The sequence below is a fragment of the Herpailurus yagouaroundi genome, unplaced genomic scaffold (genome assembly GCF_014898765.1).
Source record: "Herpailurus yagouaroundi ecotype Mexico unplaced genomic scaffold, PumYag 184, whole genome shotgun sequence".
NCBI lineage: Eukaryota > Metazoa > Chordata > Mammalia > Carnivora > Felidae > Herpailurus > Herpailurus yagouaroundi.
This window is the reverse complement of record NW_024412415.1, coordinates 36,485,731-36,507,538: the sequence shown is the minus strand read 5'-3', so window position 1 is coordinate 36,507,538 and position 21,808 is coordinate 36,485,731. Positions and strand designations below refer to the sequence as shown.

Here is a 21,808-nt window from a genome sequence, read left to right as displayed (position 1 = left end):
AAGAAACATGAATATTAGCTCTTGAACACCACTTCCTCCAAATTATTTTTCCAAAATTATAAGTACTAAAATACAAAGAAACATGAATATTAGCTCTTGAACACCACTTCCTCCAAATTATTTTTCTAAAATAAGTTCAAAATATTTAATAGCTTTCTCCCCATGACATTTACAACTGTATACAAATCAGTATTGTTTTCTCGAATGGACCCTGCCTTGATAGTAGAATGTTCTTTTAATATCTACTGGTGAGATTTTTGCTTTGAGTTATTTTCTGTGTAGTGAAGCTAGATTTTTATTTTTTAGATATGAATTTGCCTGATTTTATTTTTCTCTTGTTACTGAATGTTAGTGTATGATCTTACTAACATTCATTTGTAGATCCCTGTGATAAAGTAAATATAAAGAGAAAGGATACTTCTTTTTTTTCTTCTTGGAAAATGACCTTGAGAACTTGGTAAAGAAGTAAAAGCAGCTATAAAAATTTTTTGAAAATTAAATTTTATTAGTACACAGATGCAAAATATGACATTAAAAATCTTTAGTTACTTCTTTTTTTTAAATGAACTTCTAATTTAAAGGAAGCTCTGTATTCCCTATTTTCATTCTTCACCACAGTTTTCCTCTATAATTAGTTTCTTCTCAGACCACTGAATAACAGCATAAGCTGGCCTATTCTGAACCACACCCTACTGACCACAGCAACTGTCTGACCGCATTGTTTCCCTCTGTTAGCATATACTTTCGAAATATTACTTTGGGATAGGGAAAAAACATATTAAATAATTTTATTTATAACTGGTACAGCTATGTGTAATTGCTCCATAAGTGCCAGTAAAGTGCTTAATTCTTTATATGCATAATATAAGTTATTTTATTCTCTCAATCAGTCATTTATCCATACTCTTTTTATCTGCTGGTTTGAAATGCTATCTTTTATCATAAGGTAAATTTACATAGACTTTTTTGCTCTGTAAGCCTTAATTTTCTAATTTGACAGGTATTAACTTCTTACCTGTCTCAGAGATTTCCTGTTCAACTCAAATGAGGTAATGCACATCAAACTTATTTTTGATGAAAACTATAAAAAGGAATTTTGAAGATTACTCAAAAGTCTAATATATTTGTCCTTATTTAATATATATATATATGCCTTTATGTGTAGTTTTATATTTTAAGTTTTTTAAGTTGACATCATATTATACATCCCTTGCCATATTTCTTCTGCATGACTGTCATTACAGGTATCATTCACCATCTAAATCTGTTTTACCCAATCTTTAGTTTGGATAGGGAATTTGGATGTCAGGGGGTGCTGCCCTATTTGAATCTATTTGGTTCCCCAAGTTTGGATAGCAAATAGCATGATTGTGAAGTAAGCACCTAAAAGTTTATTCAAATATATTTGGTTCCTGAGCTTAGACTGTGAAATTTAAGTTAAAAAAATTTTTTTTAATGTTTATTTATTTTTGAGAGAGAGACCGAGACAGAGCACACGCGGGGAAGGGGCAGAGAGAGAGAGGGACACAGAATCTGAAGCAAGCTCCAGGCTCCGAGCTGTCAGCACAGAGCCTGAGATGGGACTCGAACTCACGAACTGCGAGGTCATGACCTGAGCTGAAGTCAGATAATTAACGGACTGAGCCACCCAGGTGCCCCTATTTAAATTTTTTTTTTTAATGTTTACTTTTGAGAGAGACAGAGTGTGAGCAGGGGAGGGGCAGAGAGAGAGGGAGACACAGAACTCCACATGTGCTTCAGGCTCTGCACTATCCACACAGAGCCTGATGCGGGCTCAAACTCACAAACTGTGAGATCCTGACTTGAGCCGAAATTGGATGCTTGACCAACTGAGCCACCCAAATGCCCCTAGACTGTGACATTTTTAGATATCAGTAATTTGGATAACAAGAGATACCTAAATTGTGAAAGGGTATTGCACTGAAGTGTTACCTATTAAAGTGAGTTCCTTTGATTGCAGAGAACAGAAACCCAGCTCAAAGTAGCTCAGGGTAAAAGGGAATTGATTGTCACGCTTAAGGAAGTTCAGTGGTGGAGTTTATTTGAGGCACAGCTAGCTTCAGTAGCCCAAACAATGTTGATTAGGTTTTGCTGTATGTATTTGTTCATTTTCTTTTACTGTGTAAGGACTTCTGTGCATTCAGGAAAGATGGCTGCAAACAGTTTTAGATTTACATATTTCTGGATAACCAGCCCAGCAGAAAAGAAAATGCAGCAAAGTTCCAATATGGAATCTCTATGAGCAGCCGCTGTTGCCAGTGGGAATGGAATAATTGATTAGCTGGGTCTGGGTCACGACTAATACCACCCTTCCTCCCCTAGCTAGGGGATGAGGTTGGTCTATTCAAAGTGTGCTGTGTCAAATGGTAAGGGAGGAGTAGTAGTTCTTCAAAGGCAAATGCAGTACTGTACTTTCATTAGAAGGGCCGGATTATCTACTGCACAGATGAAACCGGTTAGCTGTCCATGTACCTATCTATAGTGTGTCATCTGATAACTAATTTATTCCATCACCTTTTCTTTAGTTGAAATATTACAAAATGTATTTTCTTTCAGCACTCAATTTGGCTTTTACTTGGCATTGACCTACTATAAGTAAAACTGGGCTCCTATGTGCTATCTAGTTGTGAAGATGAGCTAACATGCACATTTGTCACATCTTACCTAAAAAGCTTTTTCTCAATCTTTTTTTTTCTTTAAATTCTTTAAGGAAAAGAAAAGAGTATGTTTTTTACTTTCTGAGAGATGCACCTGTCCATCTTTGACCTAAATCTCATTCTCATTTAGTTTGTCTTATTGAAGAACCTTGGCTCATCAGATAGACCTTCATTTTCTTAAGAGTTCAGTTTCTGCTTCTCTACTTGATTCTATTTATAACCATAAAGATGTGCTCCCAAGCCCCCTAACAAATGATTCACTCATACTTCTCCCTTTTTTCTTTATAGCAGATTTGACCAATGTCTGCTAATTTACTTGCCAATCTGTCTTCTCCCACTTCTTCCTTAACTTCTTACTTCCTACTTTTCAGAGTCCCCAGTAATATCCAGAGACCTTCATTTCAGGCCTAAACCTAGAATTACAGTATGTAAGGGCTAAAAGGGACCTAAGAGATATTTAACTCAACTTTCTTTTTTTATTTTGCTTGATGTTATTTTGATTGTACTGACTTTTTTTTTGTCTAGAATTTAGATGGTATATGGAATTTTTTTAAACTTTCAGATCTTGATCAGATCATAAATGCGTGTTTATTAAAAACATATAGTTGGATTTTAAAAATCTCTTGGTAATCTTTTTCTTTTAAGTGGAGCATTTCCATTTAATGTAGTTATTGATACATTTAGTTTGCTTTCCATTTGTTCCATCTGTTCTGACTCCACCCAGGACCCCCTTCCTTTTTGCCTTCCTTTGAATTGATTATTTTTTAATCATTCCATTTTTTTCACAGTGTTAGTTGGGAAGTTATACCTATTTTCTAATTTTTTTTAGGGGTTAGCCTAGAATAGAAGTTGGCAAACTTTTTTTTTTTTTTAAGTTTATTTATATATTTTTGAGAGCGAGCTTGGGGGAGGGGCAGAGAGAGAGAATCCCAAGCAGTCTCCATGCTGTCAGTATGGAGCCTGATGCGGGGCTCAATCTCATGAACTGTGAGATCACAACCTGAGCTGAAACCAAGAGTTGGTTGCTCAACCGACTGAGCCATCTAGGCACCCCTAACCTGTTTCATTTAAGGGCCATATAGTAAACATTTTTGGCTTTGTGGACCATATGGTCACTGTCATTGTAGTGCAGAAGCATCCATTGATAACAGGTAGTGGTATAAATTACAGACAGTGGATTAGATAAAGTCATTTAGATAGAAGAGCACTGGGTTGAGACCAGAAACTGGGAGATTTTGTTGTTGTTGTTATTTATTTTTATTTTTATTTATTATTTTTTTTTTTAATTTTTTTTTTTCAACGTTTATTTATTTTTGGGACAGAGAGAGACAGAGCATGAACGGGGGAGGAGCAGAGAGAGAGGGAGACACAGAATCGGAAACAGGCTCCAGGCTCTGAGCCATCAGCCCAGAGCCTGATGCGGGGCTCGAACTCACGGACCGCGAGATCGCGACCTGGCTGAAGTCGGACGCTTAACCGACTGCGCCACCCAGGCGCCCCGTTATTTTTTTTTTTTAAATTGAGGTCATGGACAGGAAGCTCTGAGAGTGAATCAGAAAAAGAGTGAGCCTATCAGGAAGATTACAAGAAAAATAATTATCATGTGAGGGCAGTTTCAAGAACGAGAAGATGGCTTTCTTAGTCAAATGCTATAGAGTGCCGTGTTAAGATGAGGATTCAGAAGAGGCCGTTGGATTTGGCAACTTTATGGTAATTGGTGACATTTTCAAAGAATATTGGCAGAGCTTGCTATGTGGGAAGAGTGGTAAAGGAGTGGAGAGTGGAAACATAAACCATTGATTGTCAAATACTATTTTTTGGACCAGCAACAACAGAAGTGACTAGATTTCCCAATCTCAGAACCATTATTGGGCTTAGAAATGTATATTTTTAAAACATTGCCCAGATGATTTTGATAAACGCTAATGGCTTGCTGTCAAGATGTATTTGTTAGTGATATTTTGAGGCAAACCCTCTTTTCCAAACACAAAGCTATGATTGATGAAGCAAAAAGAAAAATCAAGTTGACATAAATGGGGTGCAGAAAAGGTAAACATTCCTATGTTTCAGAAAGGCAGTAGAACACAAAGCAGTGAGTAGGGCTGTGGCTGGGACCTTGCAGGTACAGCAGCTGAGGTTTGAGTTTCCTTGAGTGTAGGACATATCTTCTGATTTGAACAGACCACCGGTAAGAAACATATTTATGAGATAACGGGAAATTGAACATTGACCAGTAATATTAAAAATTGTTAATTTTTAAAGGTGTGATTAATGGTATTGTGGTTATATTAAAACAAAGTAGTAAATAGTGGGTTCTCAGTAAATGTTTATATGAAAAACAAAAAAAAATTTCCATCAGAAAGTACACCTGTACATCTAAATTTTCAAACAAATTAGCCATCTAGTGCCGAGAATGATATGAAATAAATCTGAAGAGCAGTTTACTTTGGATGACATTAAAATGCTTCACTGAAAAAAATAAAATTTTATATTTAATATTTTCAAGAAGAAGAGTGAGTAATATCCCTTAAATTAAAACAATTATGGGGGCAATGGGGGGGGGGGCACGGTTGAGCATCTGACTTGATTTTGGCTCAGGTTATGATTCCAGGGTTGTGGGATCGAGCCCTGATTCGGGCTCTGTGCTGAGTGTGAAGTCTGCTTGGAATTCTGTCTCTCCTCCTTTACCCCTTTCCCCCACTTACGCCCTTTCTCTTTCTAAAATAAGCCAAACAAAGCAAAAAAACTCAGTTATGACACTTAAGGTAGAAAAAAGATCAGGTGGATATGAAAATGACAGAAACTTTAGAAGTGAAAGCTAGTGTAAAACAACAGTGTGATTTTCATGAAAGGGAAGTCAATAGGATGTCTGTTTTCCCAGTATTAATCTATGAAATCAGTGTAGTGTCAGTCAAAATATCAGAAGATTTTGGGGGTGCCTAGGTGTCTCAGTCGGTTAAGTGTCTGATTTTAGCTTAGGTCGTGATCTCACAGTTCATGAGTTCCAGTCCCATGTCGAGCTCTCTGCTGTCAGCACGGAGCCTGGAGCCCTTGCTTCAGATTCTGTGTCTCCCTCTCTCTGCGTCTCCCCAGCTTGTGCATGTGCGTGCTCTCTCTCTCAAAAAAATAAACATCAAAAAATGTCAGAAGGTTTTTTTTTTCGTGGTAGTGGACATGCTGATCTTAAAATTCTTATGGTAAAGAGTCAAAGTAACATTAAAGAAGAACAAATTGAAATGATATGCCTTCCATCAAAACTTATTATAGAGCTATAGTAATTAAGATAGATTCAGGGATGGACAGATAGACTACTGGAAGAGAATACAGAGCCCAGAACACCTTGATATTTATATGGAATTAGCTACATGACAGAGGTGGCATTATAAATCAAGGGAGAGATTGGACTCTTCATTGAGGTGCTGATTAAATTGCTAATCTGATTTGGCATGAAAATAAGAGTGCTATGAAAATAAATTCTGTATGGATTAAGTACATAAATGAGAAAAGAAAAACCTTAGGCCTTTTCGAAGAAAATGCAGGATGGATAACTTTATGTCTTCAGGATGAGGAGGGATTTTTAAAAACTATACCAGGAGATAACGCCATGTAGGTTTTAGAGCCAGACGAACTGCTTCAAATATCAACTTTCTCACATGCTAGTTATGACTTTGGGCAAGTTATGTAATCTTTCTTGTTTTCTCATTTGTAAAATGAGGATGATAAATGGTAAAAACAGCCCTCAGGAATTGTGAGAAATAAAATGTGAAATGCTTAGAAAAATGACTGGTATAAATAAACACACAATAAGAGTTCACTACAATTGTTGTTACTGTAATTTACTAAAAAAGAAATCATAACCTGTAAAGGATTGATAAATTTGACTATTAAAAACTCTATGACAAAAGGCATTGTGAATAAAATAGAAAGCTAAGGCACTAATAGGTAGGAGATAATTATCACACATTTAACTGAAAATTGATTAGTATCCAGGCTATATGAAAAACTCATTTAAACCAATACAGAAAAGACAACTCAAAAAACAGAAATGAATAAGCAACATAGTCCAAATGGCAAATGGTAAGTGTTGCTCATCCTCATTCTAATAAACAGGGAAATGCAAATTAAAGTAATGAGATACCTTTTTACACTTATACTGGCAGAAACTCAAGTCTGACAATACTTTTATTGGTAAGGAGGCAGAGAAACTTGAGCCCTTCCTACACTTGCTGTGAAATAGTTGGTACAACTACTTTGGAGAGTGTTTTGTTAATATCTAGTAAAGTTGAATGTGCTTAAAACCCAACGATTCTAGGTCTGAAGCCCAGAGAAATTCTAGGAAAGACATACGAAGAGACATGTATGAGATCTGCAGCATTGTTTTAATAGTGTAATATTGGAAACATTCCAAGTGTTCACTAGAAGGACAGTGGATTGATAAATTGTGGTATAAATCATCCAATGGGATTTAAAAACAAAGACCTTGCTTTTAAGAGCAGTTTTACGTTAGGTTCACAGCAAATTTGAACAGAAGATCCAGAACCCCCCAACCTCCCCCCATACATACATAGTCTCCCCCAATATCTACATCCCCCCCACCCCAGTACATTTGTAACAATTAATAAACATTAATTGGCATATTATTTGGCAGTTAATGAACTTTTACATGTATCAGCACTTATAAATAGAAAAGACAATGTTAACGTGAGATGCAGACTATTAAGTATGGTATGACACCATTTTTTTAAAGCCTAAAAGAGTGAAACAGTACTATCTATAATTCATGGAGACCCACATGTGTAATAAAAATATAGAAACAGGACAGTGGTTCTCTCTGAAGAGCAAAAGAAGGAGCTTTATCTCTAATATGTTGTTTGTAAACTGATCTGGAGTAATTACAGCAGTTTTCAAACTTGTTGAATTCGGTGGTAGCTATATGACTGCTTTTTATATGTTCCATAATATTCTCTGTGTTTGAAAGGTCATCTAGGAAAAAACAAAACAGAGTTTCTTCACTTGAGAACTTTTAAAAATATGTAATATTATGAGAGAGAAGTAACTGAAGGTATTTAAAAAAAATAACAGCATCTTTGTATGTTAAAGGATGAAATAAAAAAGGAAAGTGGTAACATGTGAGGATGATTCTCTGATGGGGCAAGTTTGATGGAGATGATAAGAAATAGGTTTTATTAACCCTGGAAAGGACATGGGATATATTTTCTTTGTAGACTAGAATGGAAAAACTAAGATGAGATGAAAATAGGGATACATTTTGAGTTGGAAAATGCTATTTTCTCAGTGGGATGCCAAAGTTGAAATCATTCTGGAGGTGTTATGTACATGGGGTTTGAGAAGATTGGAAGGATATGCAGAATACGTGTAAGAAATGAAATAAGGTTAGATAAAAAGGTAACCTTGAAGGAAAAGGGAAGGTTGAATAAAAGTTATAATAGTATCAGCTATATAATTTTATCAGCAAGCCGGGGGCAGGATCTTTGTTGTTGTTAGGAGAGGTAGAGAGAGAGCCCAAAAGTCCTTGAAAATATATCTATTCTATAGCAGGTTTCTCTCATATTTTCTTAGTTATAATTTTATCTAGTTTGATTTTTTTATTTAATCTCATCTTCTTAATGGTTTTTTTCAAGCTTTTATTTAAATTCCAGTTAGTTAACATACAGTATAATATTAATTTCAGGTGTAGCTTTTTTGTGATTCAGTTCAATACCTAGTGCTTATCACAAGTGTCCTCCTTAATTCCTATCACCTATTTAATCCATCCTCCCCACCCATCTGTTTTCTGGTAACAATCAGTCTATTCTCTATAGTTTAGAGTCTGTTTCTTGGTTTTCCTCTCTCCCCTACATGTTCCTTTGTTTTGTTTCTTAAATTCCACTTATGAGTGAAATCATATGGTATTTGTCTTTCTCTGACTTATTTCGCTTAGCATAATACACTAGTTCCATCCACATTGTTGGAAATGGCAAGATTTCATTCTTTTTTTATGGCCGAGTAATACTCCATTGTGTGTGTGTGTGTATGTGTGTGTATTTCACATCTTTATCCATTCATCAGTTGATAGATATTTGGGCTCTTACCATAATTTGGCTATTGCTGATAATGCTGCTGCAAACATTGAGGTGCATGTATCCCTTTGAATTAGTATTTTTTTATCCTTTGGGTAAATAGTAGTGCTGGATCATAGCGAAGTTCTATTTTTAATTTTTTGAGGAACTTCCATACTGTTTTCCAGAGTGACTGCACCAGTTTGTATTCCCACCAACAGTGTTAGAGGGTTCCCCTTTCTCCACATCCTCTTCAACATCTATTATTTCCTGTGTTGTTAATGTCATCTTCTTACTGTTTTTAATTTCACAAAAATTTGGCTTCATTGATGGCATTGTTTTGTGTTTTTGCTTTATCCATAAGAGCTTTTGGGTGCAGGGTGATCTGTATGATTATTCTGCCCTTTTTAATCTAGTCTTTGGCAAGTCTCTTTAAATATAAAGAAAGAACTTGACTCTAATCTCAGGTACTTTGGAAACATTTGAGATAGAGTACAAAATAATTTTTATTTGCACTCTGGATTTTGCATTATTAGTATGATAAAACATGGAAAAATCTTTGGCAAGTTGCTTTGGGAGAAAGTGTCCAGATTTGGGCAATAAAATGTAATATTACGTGGTCTCAGACTGTTTTCAAGACTTTCTAGACTAAGAATTAGGATATTATGTTCTAAAAGATGTAATCAACATGATTTAAGCCTTTCTTTCTTGAGCATCAGAAGGTAAAGATTGTTTATATGATTTCTAAATGTTTCACATCTTTTATGTTACAGTTCTTTTGCCATGAAAATGGTTTGCAGGGTCTTGGACACATACTATCCATGCTGATGGGACAGGATCCAATATGAATATAAATGATGGAGGAAGACGACGCTTTGAGGATAATGAACATACGTTACATATATATCCTGGGACAATTTCAGAAGGGACTATCTACTGTCCAATTCCTGCCAGAAAAAACTCCACAGCTGCTGAGGTGATTGACTCTCTTATAAACAGACTTCATCTTGACAAAACAAAATGTTATGTTCTTGCAGAAGTAAAGGAATTTGGTGGAGAAGAATGGATACTCAATCCAACAGACTGTCCAGTTCAGCGAATGATGTTGTGGCCCCGAATGGCTCTGGAAAATCGCCTGAGTGGAGAGGACTATCGCTTTCTTCTGAGAGAAAAAAACCTTGATGGATCAATCCATTATGGTAGTCTGCAGTCATGGCTACGGGTAACAGAAGAACGTCGTAGGATGATGGAGCGGGGTTTTCTTCCACAGCCTCAACAAAAAGACTTTGATGATTTATGTAGCTTACCTGATTTGAATGAGAAAACTCTCTTAGAAAACCTACGAAATCGCTTTAAGCATGAAAAAATTTATACCTATGTTGGCAGTATTCTAATAGTTATTAACCCATTCAAGTTTCTTCCTATTTATAATCCCAAATATGTCAAAATGTATGATAACCACCAATTGGGAAAACTGGAGCCCCACATTTATGCTGTGGCTGATGTAGCTTATCATGCCATGCTTCAGCGCAAAAAGAATCAGTGCATTGTGATTTCAGGAGAGAGTGGTTCTGGGAAGACTCAAAGCACAAACTTTCTTATACACCACCTTACTGCACTCAGTCAGAAAGGATTTGCCAGTGGAGTGGAACAAATTATTCTTGGAGCTGGACCAGTACTTGAGGTAAGTGTGTAGAAATAGTTTTCTTACTCTTAAACATGTCTTTGAAAAAATTTTTTGTAAATGTGAGAAAATGTAATGAAACCACAAGTATAGATATCATTTTTAGTTACCAAGGAAAACTGGAAGATGGGAAAGCAAAAAAGGCAGCGTGGAAGATTAAAGGGTATGACAGTGGCAGTATATTTTTCAAAGGTGTTTTTGGGTCATAGTGATGAAGTAAGCGATGATTGGAGTCGTATGTATCCCCCTATAAAGGGAAATAGCCAGCACAGGACTCCTGTCTGTAATTGGGTTGTGGAATTAGGTGTTGGGGAAAATATTCTCATCAATCTATTTGTATCTTTGCAACTTTAACATGTGTGCCTAGTATTGAATTCTAAGGGTTCAGTTTTGAAAATGTAGAGAATATGGGAAAAAAAGTTTTAGTTCTATAATGTTTTAGAAGTAATAGTACCAAAGGTAGAAAGGAAAAAGAATACACTTTTTGTTTTAGAGTTGAAAGGAAAAGGTAGTATTACCTATTTTTTTTATTAAAAAAAATTTTTTTTATGTTTATTTTTGAGACAGAGAGAAACAGAGCATGAGTGGGGGAGGGGCAGAGAGAGAAAAGAGACCCAGAATTTGACGCAGGCTCCAGGCTGGGCTGTCAGCACAGAGCCCGACGCCAAGCTTGAACCCATGAACCGTGAGTTCATGACCTGAGCTGAAGTTGGTTGCCCAACCAACTGAGCCACCCAGGCGCCCCAATATTACCAATTTTTTAAAAGAGATTTTGTGAGGTATAACTGAGATACAGCAAACTGCACATATTGGAAATGTACAATTCGATAAAATTTGACATGTATATATACTAATTAAGCCACTGTCACAGTCAAGATACCGAATACATCCATTATTCCCAAAGTTTCTTTGTGATTCACAAAGTGTAAGTATAGTGTAAGAAACCACTTACACACTTACACTATAGATTAGTTTGTGATTTCTATAATTTTGTATAAATGGAATCATATACCATATACTCTTTTATGTTTGATTTCTCTTGGTATAATTATTTCAAGATTCATCCAGGTTGTATGTGTCAGTAATTCATTCCTTTTGCTAAGGTAGAATTCCACTGCATGGGTGCATGATGCTTTGCATTTATCCATTTACCTGGTAATGGACTTTTAGATTATTGCTAGTTATTCACTCTTGCACATAAAGCTTTATACAAGTCTTTGTGTGGACATACACTTTACTTTGGGTGAATACCTAGGAGTGGAATGACTGGGTTATATGATAGGTATATGCTTAACTTTTTTTTTGTGTGTGTGTGTTTTTTTTTTTTTTTTTAACGTTTATTATTTTTGGGACAGAGAGACACAGAGCATGAACGGGGGAGGGGCAGAGAGAGAGGGAGACACAGAATCGGAAACAGGCTCCGGGCTCCGAGCCAGCAGCCCAGAGCCTGACGTGGGGCTCGAACTCACGGAGTGCGAGATCGTGACCTGGCTGAAGTCGGACGCTTAACCGACTGCGCCACCCAGGCGCCCCAGTATATGCTTAACTTTTTAAGAAACTGCCAACTTTTTCTACAGTGTTTATACTTACATTTTATATTCCCACCAGGCAGTGTGTGACAGTTCCAGTTACTCCATATCCCTGCTAACCCTTGATATAGTCATTCTTTTAAATTTTAGCCATTCAAATATATATACAGTGGTATCTTACTGAGGTTTTGATTTGCATTCTATAATGACTAATGCTGTGAGCACATTTTCATGTGTTTGTTTGCCCTCTATATATCTTCTTTGGTGAAGTATCTGTCAGAATTTATTGCCTAATTTTTTATTGGATTTTCTTAAAATTTTTTTTAATGTTTATAATTTTTGAGAGAGACAGAGTGCCAGTTGGGGAGGGACAGAGAGAGAGGGAAACCCAGAATCCGAAGCAAGCTTCCGGCTCTGAGCTGTCAGCACAGAGCTCAGTGCATGAGATCATGACCTGAGCCAAAGTCAGATGCTTAACTGACTGAGCCACCCAGGCACCCCTCTTGCGTTTTTGATTTTAGCCATTCTGATAGGTGTAAGGTAATATCTCATTGTGGTTTTGATTTGTATTTCCCTGATGATGACTGATGTTGAGCTGGATTTGATTTGTATTTCCCTGATGATGACTGATGTTGAGCATTTTTTCATGGCCATTTGTATGTCTTCTTTGGATAAATAAAATGGGTCCTCTGCCCATTTTAATTTTCTTTTTGGCTTTTTTTTGTGTGTGTTGAGTTATATATATATATATTTAAATATATTTTAGATATTACCTTATTGATATTATTATTTGCAGATATTTTCTCCCTCTCAGTAGGTTGTCTTTTTGTTTGTTGTTGGTTTCCTTCACTGTACAAAAGCTTTGAAAAAAAATTTTTTTTTTATTGGTGTGGTCCCAATTGCTTATTTTTGCTTTTGTTTTCCTTGCCTTATGAGACATATCTAGAAAAATGTCACTTTGGCTGATGCCAGAGAAATTACTACTTGTGTTCTATTTTAGGATTTTTATGGTTTCAGGTGTCACATTTAGGTTTAATTCAATTTGAGTCTATTTTTGTGTATGGTGTTACAAGGTGGTTCAATTTCATTCTTCTGCATGTAGCTGTCCAGTTTTTCCAGCACTATTTATTGAAGAGAATGTCTCTCATTATATGTTCTTGCTTCCTTTGTCGTAGATTAATTGACCATATAAATGGTTTATTTCTCGGTGCTCTATTCTGTGCCATTGATCTGTGTGTCTGTTTTTGTGCCAGTACTATACTGTTTTGATTATTACACCTTAGTAGTATATCTTGGAATGTGGAATTGTGATACCTCTAGCTTTGTTTTTCTTTGTCAAGATTGCTTTGGTTATTCCAGGTCTTTTTTGATTCTGAAGAGATTTTACTATTATTTGTTCTAGGTTTTAAAAAAAATCCTGTTGGTATTTTGATAGAGATTGCATTGAATGTATAGATTGCTTTGGGTAGTATAGACATTTCAACAATATGAATTCTTCCAATCCATGAGCTTGGAATATCTTTCCATTTGTTTGTGTCATCTTCAGTTTCTTCAATCAGTTATTTTGTAGTTTTTGAGTATAGGTCTTTCACTTCTTTGGTTAAGTTTATTCTTAGGTACTTTATTATTCTTTTTGGTGCACTAGTAAATGGTCTTGTTTTCTTAATTTCTCTATGTGCTGCTCTGTTATTAGTGTATAGAAATGCTACCAATTTCTGAATATTAACTTTGTATCATGCATCTTTACCAAATTCATTTATTATTTCGAATCGCTTTTTGATGGAGTCTTTAGGATTTTCTATGTGTAGTATCATGTCATCTGCAAATAGAGATAGTGTAACTTCTTTACCAGTGTGGTGCCTCTTCTTTTTCTTGTCTGATTGTTGTGGACAGGACTTTGAGTACTGTGTTGAATAAAAGTGGCAAGAGTGGACATATTTGTCTTGTTCCTGATCTTAGAGGAGAAGCTCTTTGTTTCACCATTGAGTGTGATGTTAGCTGTGGGTTTTTCATATATATAGTCTTTCTTATATAGATGTATGTGCTCTCTAACCCCACTTTGTTGAGAGTTTTTACCATGAATGGAATTTAAATTTTGTCAAATGGGTTTTGTTTTCTGCACCTATTGAGATGATGATATGATTTTTATCCTTTGTTTTGTTGATGCTGTGTATCACATTGATTTGCAAATCTTGAGCCATTCTTACATCCATGGAGTAAGTCTTACTTGATTGTGGTGAATGATCTTTTTAATGTATTGTTGTATGTGGTTTGCTAATATTTTGTTGAGGAATTTTGCATCTATGTTTATCAAGGATATTGGCCTGTAGGGATGTGTGTGTGTGTGCATGTGTGTGTGTTTTTTTTTTTTTTAATGTTTATTTTTTTTTGAGAGAGAGGGAGACAGACAGCACAAGCAGAGGAGGGACAGAGAGAGACAGAGACACAGAGTTTGAAGCAATCTCCAAGCTCTGAGCTGTCAGCACAGAGCCTGACGTGGGGCTCGAACTCACAAACCATGAGATCATGACGTGATGCTTAACTGACTGAGTCCCTCAGGCGCCCCTGCTGATTTTTTTTTCTATTGCTGTTTTTAGTCTTAATGTCATTTATTTCTGCTCTGGTCTTAATTATTTCCTTCCTTCTATTTACCTTGGGCTTTATTTGTTGTTCTTTTTTTTTTTTTTTTTGGGGTTCCTTTAGTTGTTAATGTAGATTGTTTGAGCTTTTTCTTGTTTCTTGAGTTAGGCCTGTGTTGCTATATATTTCTCTCTCTTTCTCTCTTTCTCTGTCTCAAGAACCAGCTCTTGGTTTTATTGATTTAAAAAGTTTTTTTTAATGTTTATTCTTGAGAGAAAGAGAGAGAGAGTGAGTGGGGGAGAAGGGCATAGGGAGAGAGAGAATTTCAAGCAAGTTCCTCAGTGCAGAGCCTGATGTGGGGCTCTATCCAATGATCCCCGTATCATGACCCAAACTGAAGTCAAGAGTCTGATGCTCAACCAACTGGGCCACCTAGGTATCCCTAATTTTAAAAAATGGTACATCAGGCGCTTAAAAATATTTGTAGATTGCTTTGGGGTAGTGAGGACATTTTAACAATGTGAATTCTTCCATGAGCACGTAATGTATTTCAATTTATTTGTGTCGTCAGTTTTTGTCATTAATGCCTTTTGGTTTTCATTGTACAGATCTTTAACCTCCTTGGTGAAATTTCTCTCAAATACAACCATCTCTCAGTAGTACCTTTTGAAGAGCAGAATTTTAAATTTTGATGAAATCCAGTTTAACCATTTTTTTTCTCTTAGGGATTGTGTTTTTGGTGTCATATTTAAGAAGACTTTGACTAAACCATGGTTGCAAAAGTGTTCTATGTTTTGTTTTGTTTTTTTCATTAGTTTTGTAGTTTCAGTTTTGCATTCAGGTCTATGATTAATTTTGAGTTTATTTTGTATATGGTGTATAGATCCAGTGTTTTCCTATGAGTATCTAATTGTTTCAAAACTATTTTTTGTTGAAAGACTATTTTTCCTTTACCTCGTTTGCCTTTGTGTCTTTGTCAGAAAAATTGTACATATATAGGTGGGTTTATTTCAGCATTCTGTCTCCTGTTGATTCGTTTTTCTTCATGACAATGCCATGCTACTTTCATTATGCAGCTTTATAATAATTTTGAAATTAGGTAGTATTAATCCTTCTTTTGCTTATTTTGGATATTCGAAGCCTTTGCATTTCCATATGAATTTTAGAACTAAATTGTCAGTTTTTCTATAAAAGTTTTTTGGGACTTTGGGATAGTGTTAAATCTATAGTTTAATTTTTAGAGAAGTGATATGGTAACAATATTAAGTCATCTGACCCATGAACAAGTTTATTTCTCTACTTATGAAGACCATCTTTAATTTCTCTGAGCAATATTCTGTTGTTTTTAATGTATAGGGCTTGAACATGTATAGTAAGATATATTTGTCAGTATTTATTGATGCTTTTATAAACAGTATTTAACATTTTTCAATTGTTATTTCCTAGTATATAGGGATACAGTTGAAATTGGTACTTTGATCTTGTATTGTACAAGCTGGCTAGGTACAAATATTAATTTCAGTTTTTTAAAATTTTTATTGGATTATCCACATAAGAAGTCATATTTGTGAACAAAAAGGCAGTTTTATTTACTTTCTTCCAGTTGGAATTTTTTTTCCTACAGATTTCACTAGTTACTCCAGTATGAAGAGATGCGGTGAAAGTAACATTCTTGTCTTGGGGGAAAGCATTTAGCCTTAAACATTAAGTGTGATAATAGCTGTTGGTTTTGTGTAGATGTTCTTTATTAGATTGAGGTCCATTCCCTTTCATTCTTACTTTGTTTAGAGTTTTTATCAGGAAAGGTTGGATTTTGTCAAATGCTTTTTCTTGTCTATTTGAGATGGTCATATGGTTTAAAAAAGAATAGTTTGTTAATATGGTAAATTATATTGATGGATTTTTTTAAATTTAATTTATTTTTTAAAATTTATATCCAAGTTAGTTAGCATATAGTGCAACAATGATTTCAGGGGTAGATTCCTTAATGTCCCTTACCCATTTAGCCCATCCCACCTTCCACAACCCCTCCAGCAACCCTCAGTTTGTTCTCCATATTTATGAGTCTCTTATGTTTTGCCCCCTCCCTGTTTTTATATTATTTTTGCTTCCCTTCCCTTATGTTCATCTGTTTTGTATCTTAAAGTCCTCATATGAGTGAAGTCATATGATGTTTGTCTTTCTCTGATTTTGCTTAGCATAATACTCTCTAGTTCTATCCACGTAGTTGCAAATGGCAAGATTTCATTCTTTTTGATTGCTGAGTAATACTCCATTGTATATATATACCACATCTTTATCCATTCATCAGTCAATGTGCACTTGGGCTCTTTCCATACTTTGGCTATTGTCGATAGTGCTGCTATAAACATGGGGGTGCCTGTGTCCCTTTGAAACAGCATACCTGTATCCCTTGGATAAATACCTAGTAGTGCAATTGCTGGGTCATAGGGTAGTTCTATTTTTAATTTTTTGAGGAACCTCCATACTGTTTTCCAGAGTGGCTGCACTGGTTTGCATTCCCACCAGCAGTGCAAAAGAGATCCTCTTTCTCCGCATCCTCGCCAACATCTGTTGTTGCCTGATGTGTTAATGTTAGCCATCCTGACAGGTGTGAGGTGGTATCTCATTGTGGTTTTGATTTGTATTTCCCTGATGATGAGTGATGTTGAGCATTTTTTCATGTGTTGGTTGGCCATCTGGATGTCTTCTTTGGAGAAGTGTCTAGTCCTGTCTTTTGCCAATTTCTTCACTGGATTATTTGTTTTTTGGGTGTTGAGTTTGATAAGTTCTTTATAGATGTTGGTTACTAACCCTTTATCTGATATGTCGTTTGCAAGTATCTTCTCCCATTCTGCCGGTTGCCTTTTAGTTTTGCTGATTGTTTCCTTCACTGTGCAGAAGCTTTTTATGTTGATAAGGTCCCAGTAGTTCATTTTTGCTTTTGTTTCCCTTGCCTCTGGAGACGTGTTGAGTAAGAAGTTGTTGCGGCCACAAAGAGGTTTCTGCCTGCTTTCTCCTCAAGGATTTTGATGGCTTCCTGTCTAATGTTTAGGCCTTTGATCCATTTTGAGTTTATTTTTGTGTATGGTGTAAGAAAGTGGTCCAGGTTCATTCTTCTGCATGTCACTGTCCAGTTTTCCCAGCACCATTTGCTGAAGAGACTGTTTTATTCCATTGGATATTCTTTCCTGCTTTGTCAAAGATTAGTTGGCCATATGTTTGTGGGTCCATTTCTGGGTTCTCTGTTCTCTTCCACTGATCTGAGTGTCTGTTTTTGTGCCAGTAACACACTGTCTTAATGATTACAGCTTGAAGTCTGGGGTTATGATGCCTCCTGCTTTGGTTTTCTTTTTCAAGATTGCTTTGGCTATTCGGGGTCTTTTTTGGTTCCATACAAGTTTTAGGATTGTTTGTTCTAGCTCTGTGAAGAATGCTGGTGTTATTTTGATAGGTATTGCATTGAATATGTAGATTGCTTTGGGTAGTGTTGACATTTTAACAGTATTTGTTCTTCCTGTATATTGATGGATTTTTGATTGGTAAACCATTTTGGCATTCTGGGGATAAACACCAATTGTCATGATACATTATCCTTTAATGTATTGCTGGATTTGGTTTGCTAAAATTTTGTTTAGAATTACCGATATGTGGTCATGAGAAATATTGTTTTCTTTAATGCCTTTTTTTTTTTTTTTTTAATCAGGATAATTCTGGCCATATGGGAATGAGTTGGGGTGTTTTATATTTTTGGAAGAGTTTGTGTAGAACTTCTTTTTTCCTCCTACTATCAGTGTTAGGATTGATATGATGGAATCCAGGCTTGGTGTTTTCTTTGTAGGAAAGTTTTATGTATTTATGTATGTATGTAATTATCTATTTAGAGAGAGAGAGCAGGGAAGGGGGACAAAGGGAGCAAGAGAAAGAATCGTAAGCAGGCTCCACACTCAGCATAGGGCTCCATGCGGGTCTTGATCCCACAATCCTCGGATATATTGGAAATTCAACTTACTGAACCATTCAGGTACCCTGCAGTAAAGTTTTAAAGTTTGAATTTTTAAAGTAGATACAGATCTACTTTGAACCTGTTTGTGTCTTTGCACCTGAAGTATGTCTCTTGGGGAAAGCATGGAGTTGGGTCATTTAAAAAAAAAAAAAACATCTTTTCTGCCAGTTACTTGCTTTTTGACTGGAATGTTTAAGCCATTTACAGTTAATGTAATTACTAATGTAGGATTTGTGTCTGCCATTTGATTTTTAATAATTTTTTTAATGTTCTTGTATTCTTCCATTATTATCTTCTGTTATGTTAAGGAGATGTTTTCTAGCATACCATTTTAATTTTGTTATCTCTTGTTTGTTTGTTTGTTTTAGCAGTATTCATGAGCATTCCAATTAACACAACAATTCAGTTTGGATTACTACCAACATGTGTTCTTTTTTTCTTCATATAGATTTGCTTTATTAAGTGTCCTTTCATTTCAGCTTATATTATTTCATTTAGTATTGCTTTGTAAGGACCATTTGCTGCCTAATGGATTCTTTTGGTTTTTGTTCATTTAAATATCTCAATTTCTCCTTTAATTTTTAAAGACGGTTTTATGGGACACAGAATTCTTGGTTGACCGGCTTGTCTCAGTGCTTTGAATATATAGCTCCACTCTCTTCCATTCTTGATGTTTTATTTGGAGAAATTCGATGTTATGCTTATTGAGGAACCTATATATGGTATGTGTTGCATCTCTCTCACTGCTTTTAAGAAACACTTTTTGTCATTCAGCAGTTTGATCATTATTTGTCTAAGTACTTATTCTTCATACTTTGAATTTGTGAAGGTTGTTAGATATATAGATTAGTGTTTTTCATGAAATTTTGGAAGTTTTGGGCTATTCATTGTTAAAATATTGATTCTGTGTTTTCCTCTCTATCCTCTCCTTCTGGTGTTCCCATTATATACATATATTGGCATGTTTGATGGTGATCCACCCGTGTCTGAAGCTCACTCTGTTCATTTCTTGTTTATCTCCCCCCTGCTATTCCTTAGGTATCATCTCAATTGATCAGTGTTCCAAGTTTTGTGATTTCTTCTACTTGTTCATATCTCTACTTGAGCCTCTTCAGTGCATTTTTTATCTTAGTTAATTACTTTTTAGTACTGGAATTTTTATAATTTCTCTGCCTTCACTAATATTCTCTACTGTTAAGGCATCTTTGTCATATTTTCCTATAATTGTTTAAAAGTATTTAAAATAGTGATGTAAAGTTTTGGCTTTGGAGGTCCAACATCTGGGCTTTTTCAGAGACAATTTCTGGTTATTGTGTTTATAAAATTTTTTTGTGTCCCTACTTTCTTTCTTTTTTGCATGTCTTATAATGTTTTGGTGAAAAGTGGGCATTTTTATTAATACAATGTGGCAGTTTTGGAAATGAGGTATTTACCTCCTCCCAGGATTTGTGGTGGTTGTTTTGTTATTGCTGTTTGGTTGTCCATGACTTCTTTGAAATTAGTCTGTGAGGTCTGTTCTTTTTTTCTGTGAGGGCTTTACATTCTCTCTTCATTTAGCTTAGTGGTCAGGTAATAATTGGACAAAGATTTTAAAAAAATGTCCTGAAGCAATAAGGTTTCCAGTGTGTGTGTGTGTGTGTGTGTGTGTGTGTGTGTGTGAAGTTCTTAAGTTGTTTGGTTACCTCATTTTTTGCCCCATTCTCCTATTCGTACCTTAGGCAGTTGCAGTGTTCTAATCAATTGCCTCTGATTGATTTTAACAAATATACATGGGTGAAAAGGCTGTTCCTTGTGAGTGCTTTCCAAGTCATTTCAAGTAAAGATAACCCTTTGAGTGAGGTTTCCCAGTGAAATACCATGTTGCTCAAATTCTGACAGTTACTTGTGGGATGGGGCTTTGGCTATAATCCTGTTTTGATCCTTCAATGGCTTTTAGGCTGCCTTTGAAACAGACTATAATTATAGGGCATTGCTTTTCTCTTCAGCATGGAGCTAGGGAGAGGGAGATGGTAATTGTCTAAGTTAAAATGCCACAATGCCTTTTTTCTTACTGAGATTCATCTGTTTTCCCCTCAAAGGATTATTGCAAGCCTTTGGTTAATTTCTAGAGTTGTCAAAAAGTTGATTTGGATAATTTTTTTGGTTTTATTTCTCATATGAAAAAGAGAATTTTCAGAGATCTTTATCATTTCTCTGACCTTACTTTCAATGATCTTTTCAGGAGATTTAAGTAATAAAAAATTCTTTCTATGTTTACCTTTCTGGTTACCATTTCTGCTGTTCTCCATTCCTTCCATATGTTGATCCATATTTGAATATGATATTTTCCTTTTGCATTAAGGACTTCCTTTAATGTTCCTTTTAATGTGGTTTGGCGTATGATGAGTATTTTCAGATTTAGATGTCAGAAATTCTTTCTTTGGCCTTTAAAATTAAAAGAATAACCTTATAGTAAAATTGTATGAATTTTAAAACCTGTTAATTTTTGTAACCATCTGTATACAATCTGAGTACCCATTACCTCTTGAAACTCCCTCACACTATTCTTTATCTTCAAACCCTCTGACTTCCCTCCAATACTCCCATAATCCGTGAAGACTACGTATCCCCTGTTGTTGCTTTGAAAATGTCACAGAAATGGAATCACACGCTAAGTACAGTTTTGGGACTAGCTTCTCTCATTCAGCATTATGTCTTAAAGATTCATTCAAGTTGTTGAATATGTGAATTCAACCAGGGATTATTTCTTTTAAATATAAATTTTAATAAATTTTATTGGGATGTAACTTAGAATAAAATGTAGCCATTTAAAATTTATACTTCAGTGATTTTTGATAAATGTGTATACACTTAACGTAACCATCATTATTACACAAGCTGTAGAATATTTTCATTACTCCTTGTGCCCTTTTGTAGACATTGCCTAACCACACCCTCATTCCCAGACAACTCTGATCTTCTTCCCATTACTGTTTTGCCTTTTCTAAAATTTCATATTACAGTATGTACTCTTGAGTCTGATTTCTTCTATGTGGCGTAATGTTTTGATATTCATCAGTGTTGATGTATCATCTTTATTGCTGGGTAATATTCACTGCATTGTGTATACTTTGGTAACAATATATTCTTTTATAAATAGTACTATAACTTTATTTTAAGTTGATGTAATAAAGTGCAATACATTATGTAGTGAAACCTTATTTCATTTATACTATTCCAAAATTGCGATTATTTTTTTAAAATGTTTATTTATTTTGAGAGAGAGAACACAC

General features: G+C 35.3%; 1 protein-coding gene across 9 annotated transcripts in view; it reads left to right on the top strand.

Annotated features, from left to right (window-relative positions):
* The window catches only part of MYO9A (myosin IXA), a 293,601-nt gene that overhangs the window by 34,598 nt on the left and 237,195 nt on the right, over positions 1 to 21,808 (top strand). For all 9 annotated transcript variants that reach the window (XM_040493142.1, XM_040493145.1, XM_040493146.1 and 6 more), the window contains exon 2: positions 9,511 to 10,421. In XM_040493142.1, coding sequence (XP_040349076.1) covers positions 9,582 to 10,421 — 840 coding nt within the window. In that variant the 5' untranslated portion in view covers positions 9,511 to 9,581. The remainder of the gene's footprint in view (positions 1 to 9,510; positions 10,422 to 21,808) is intronic.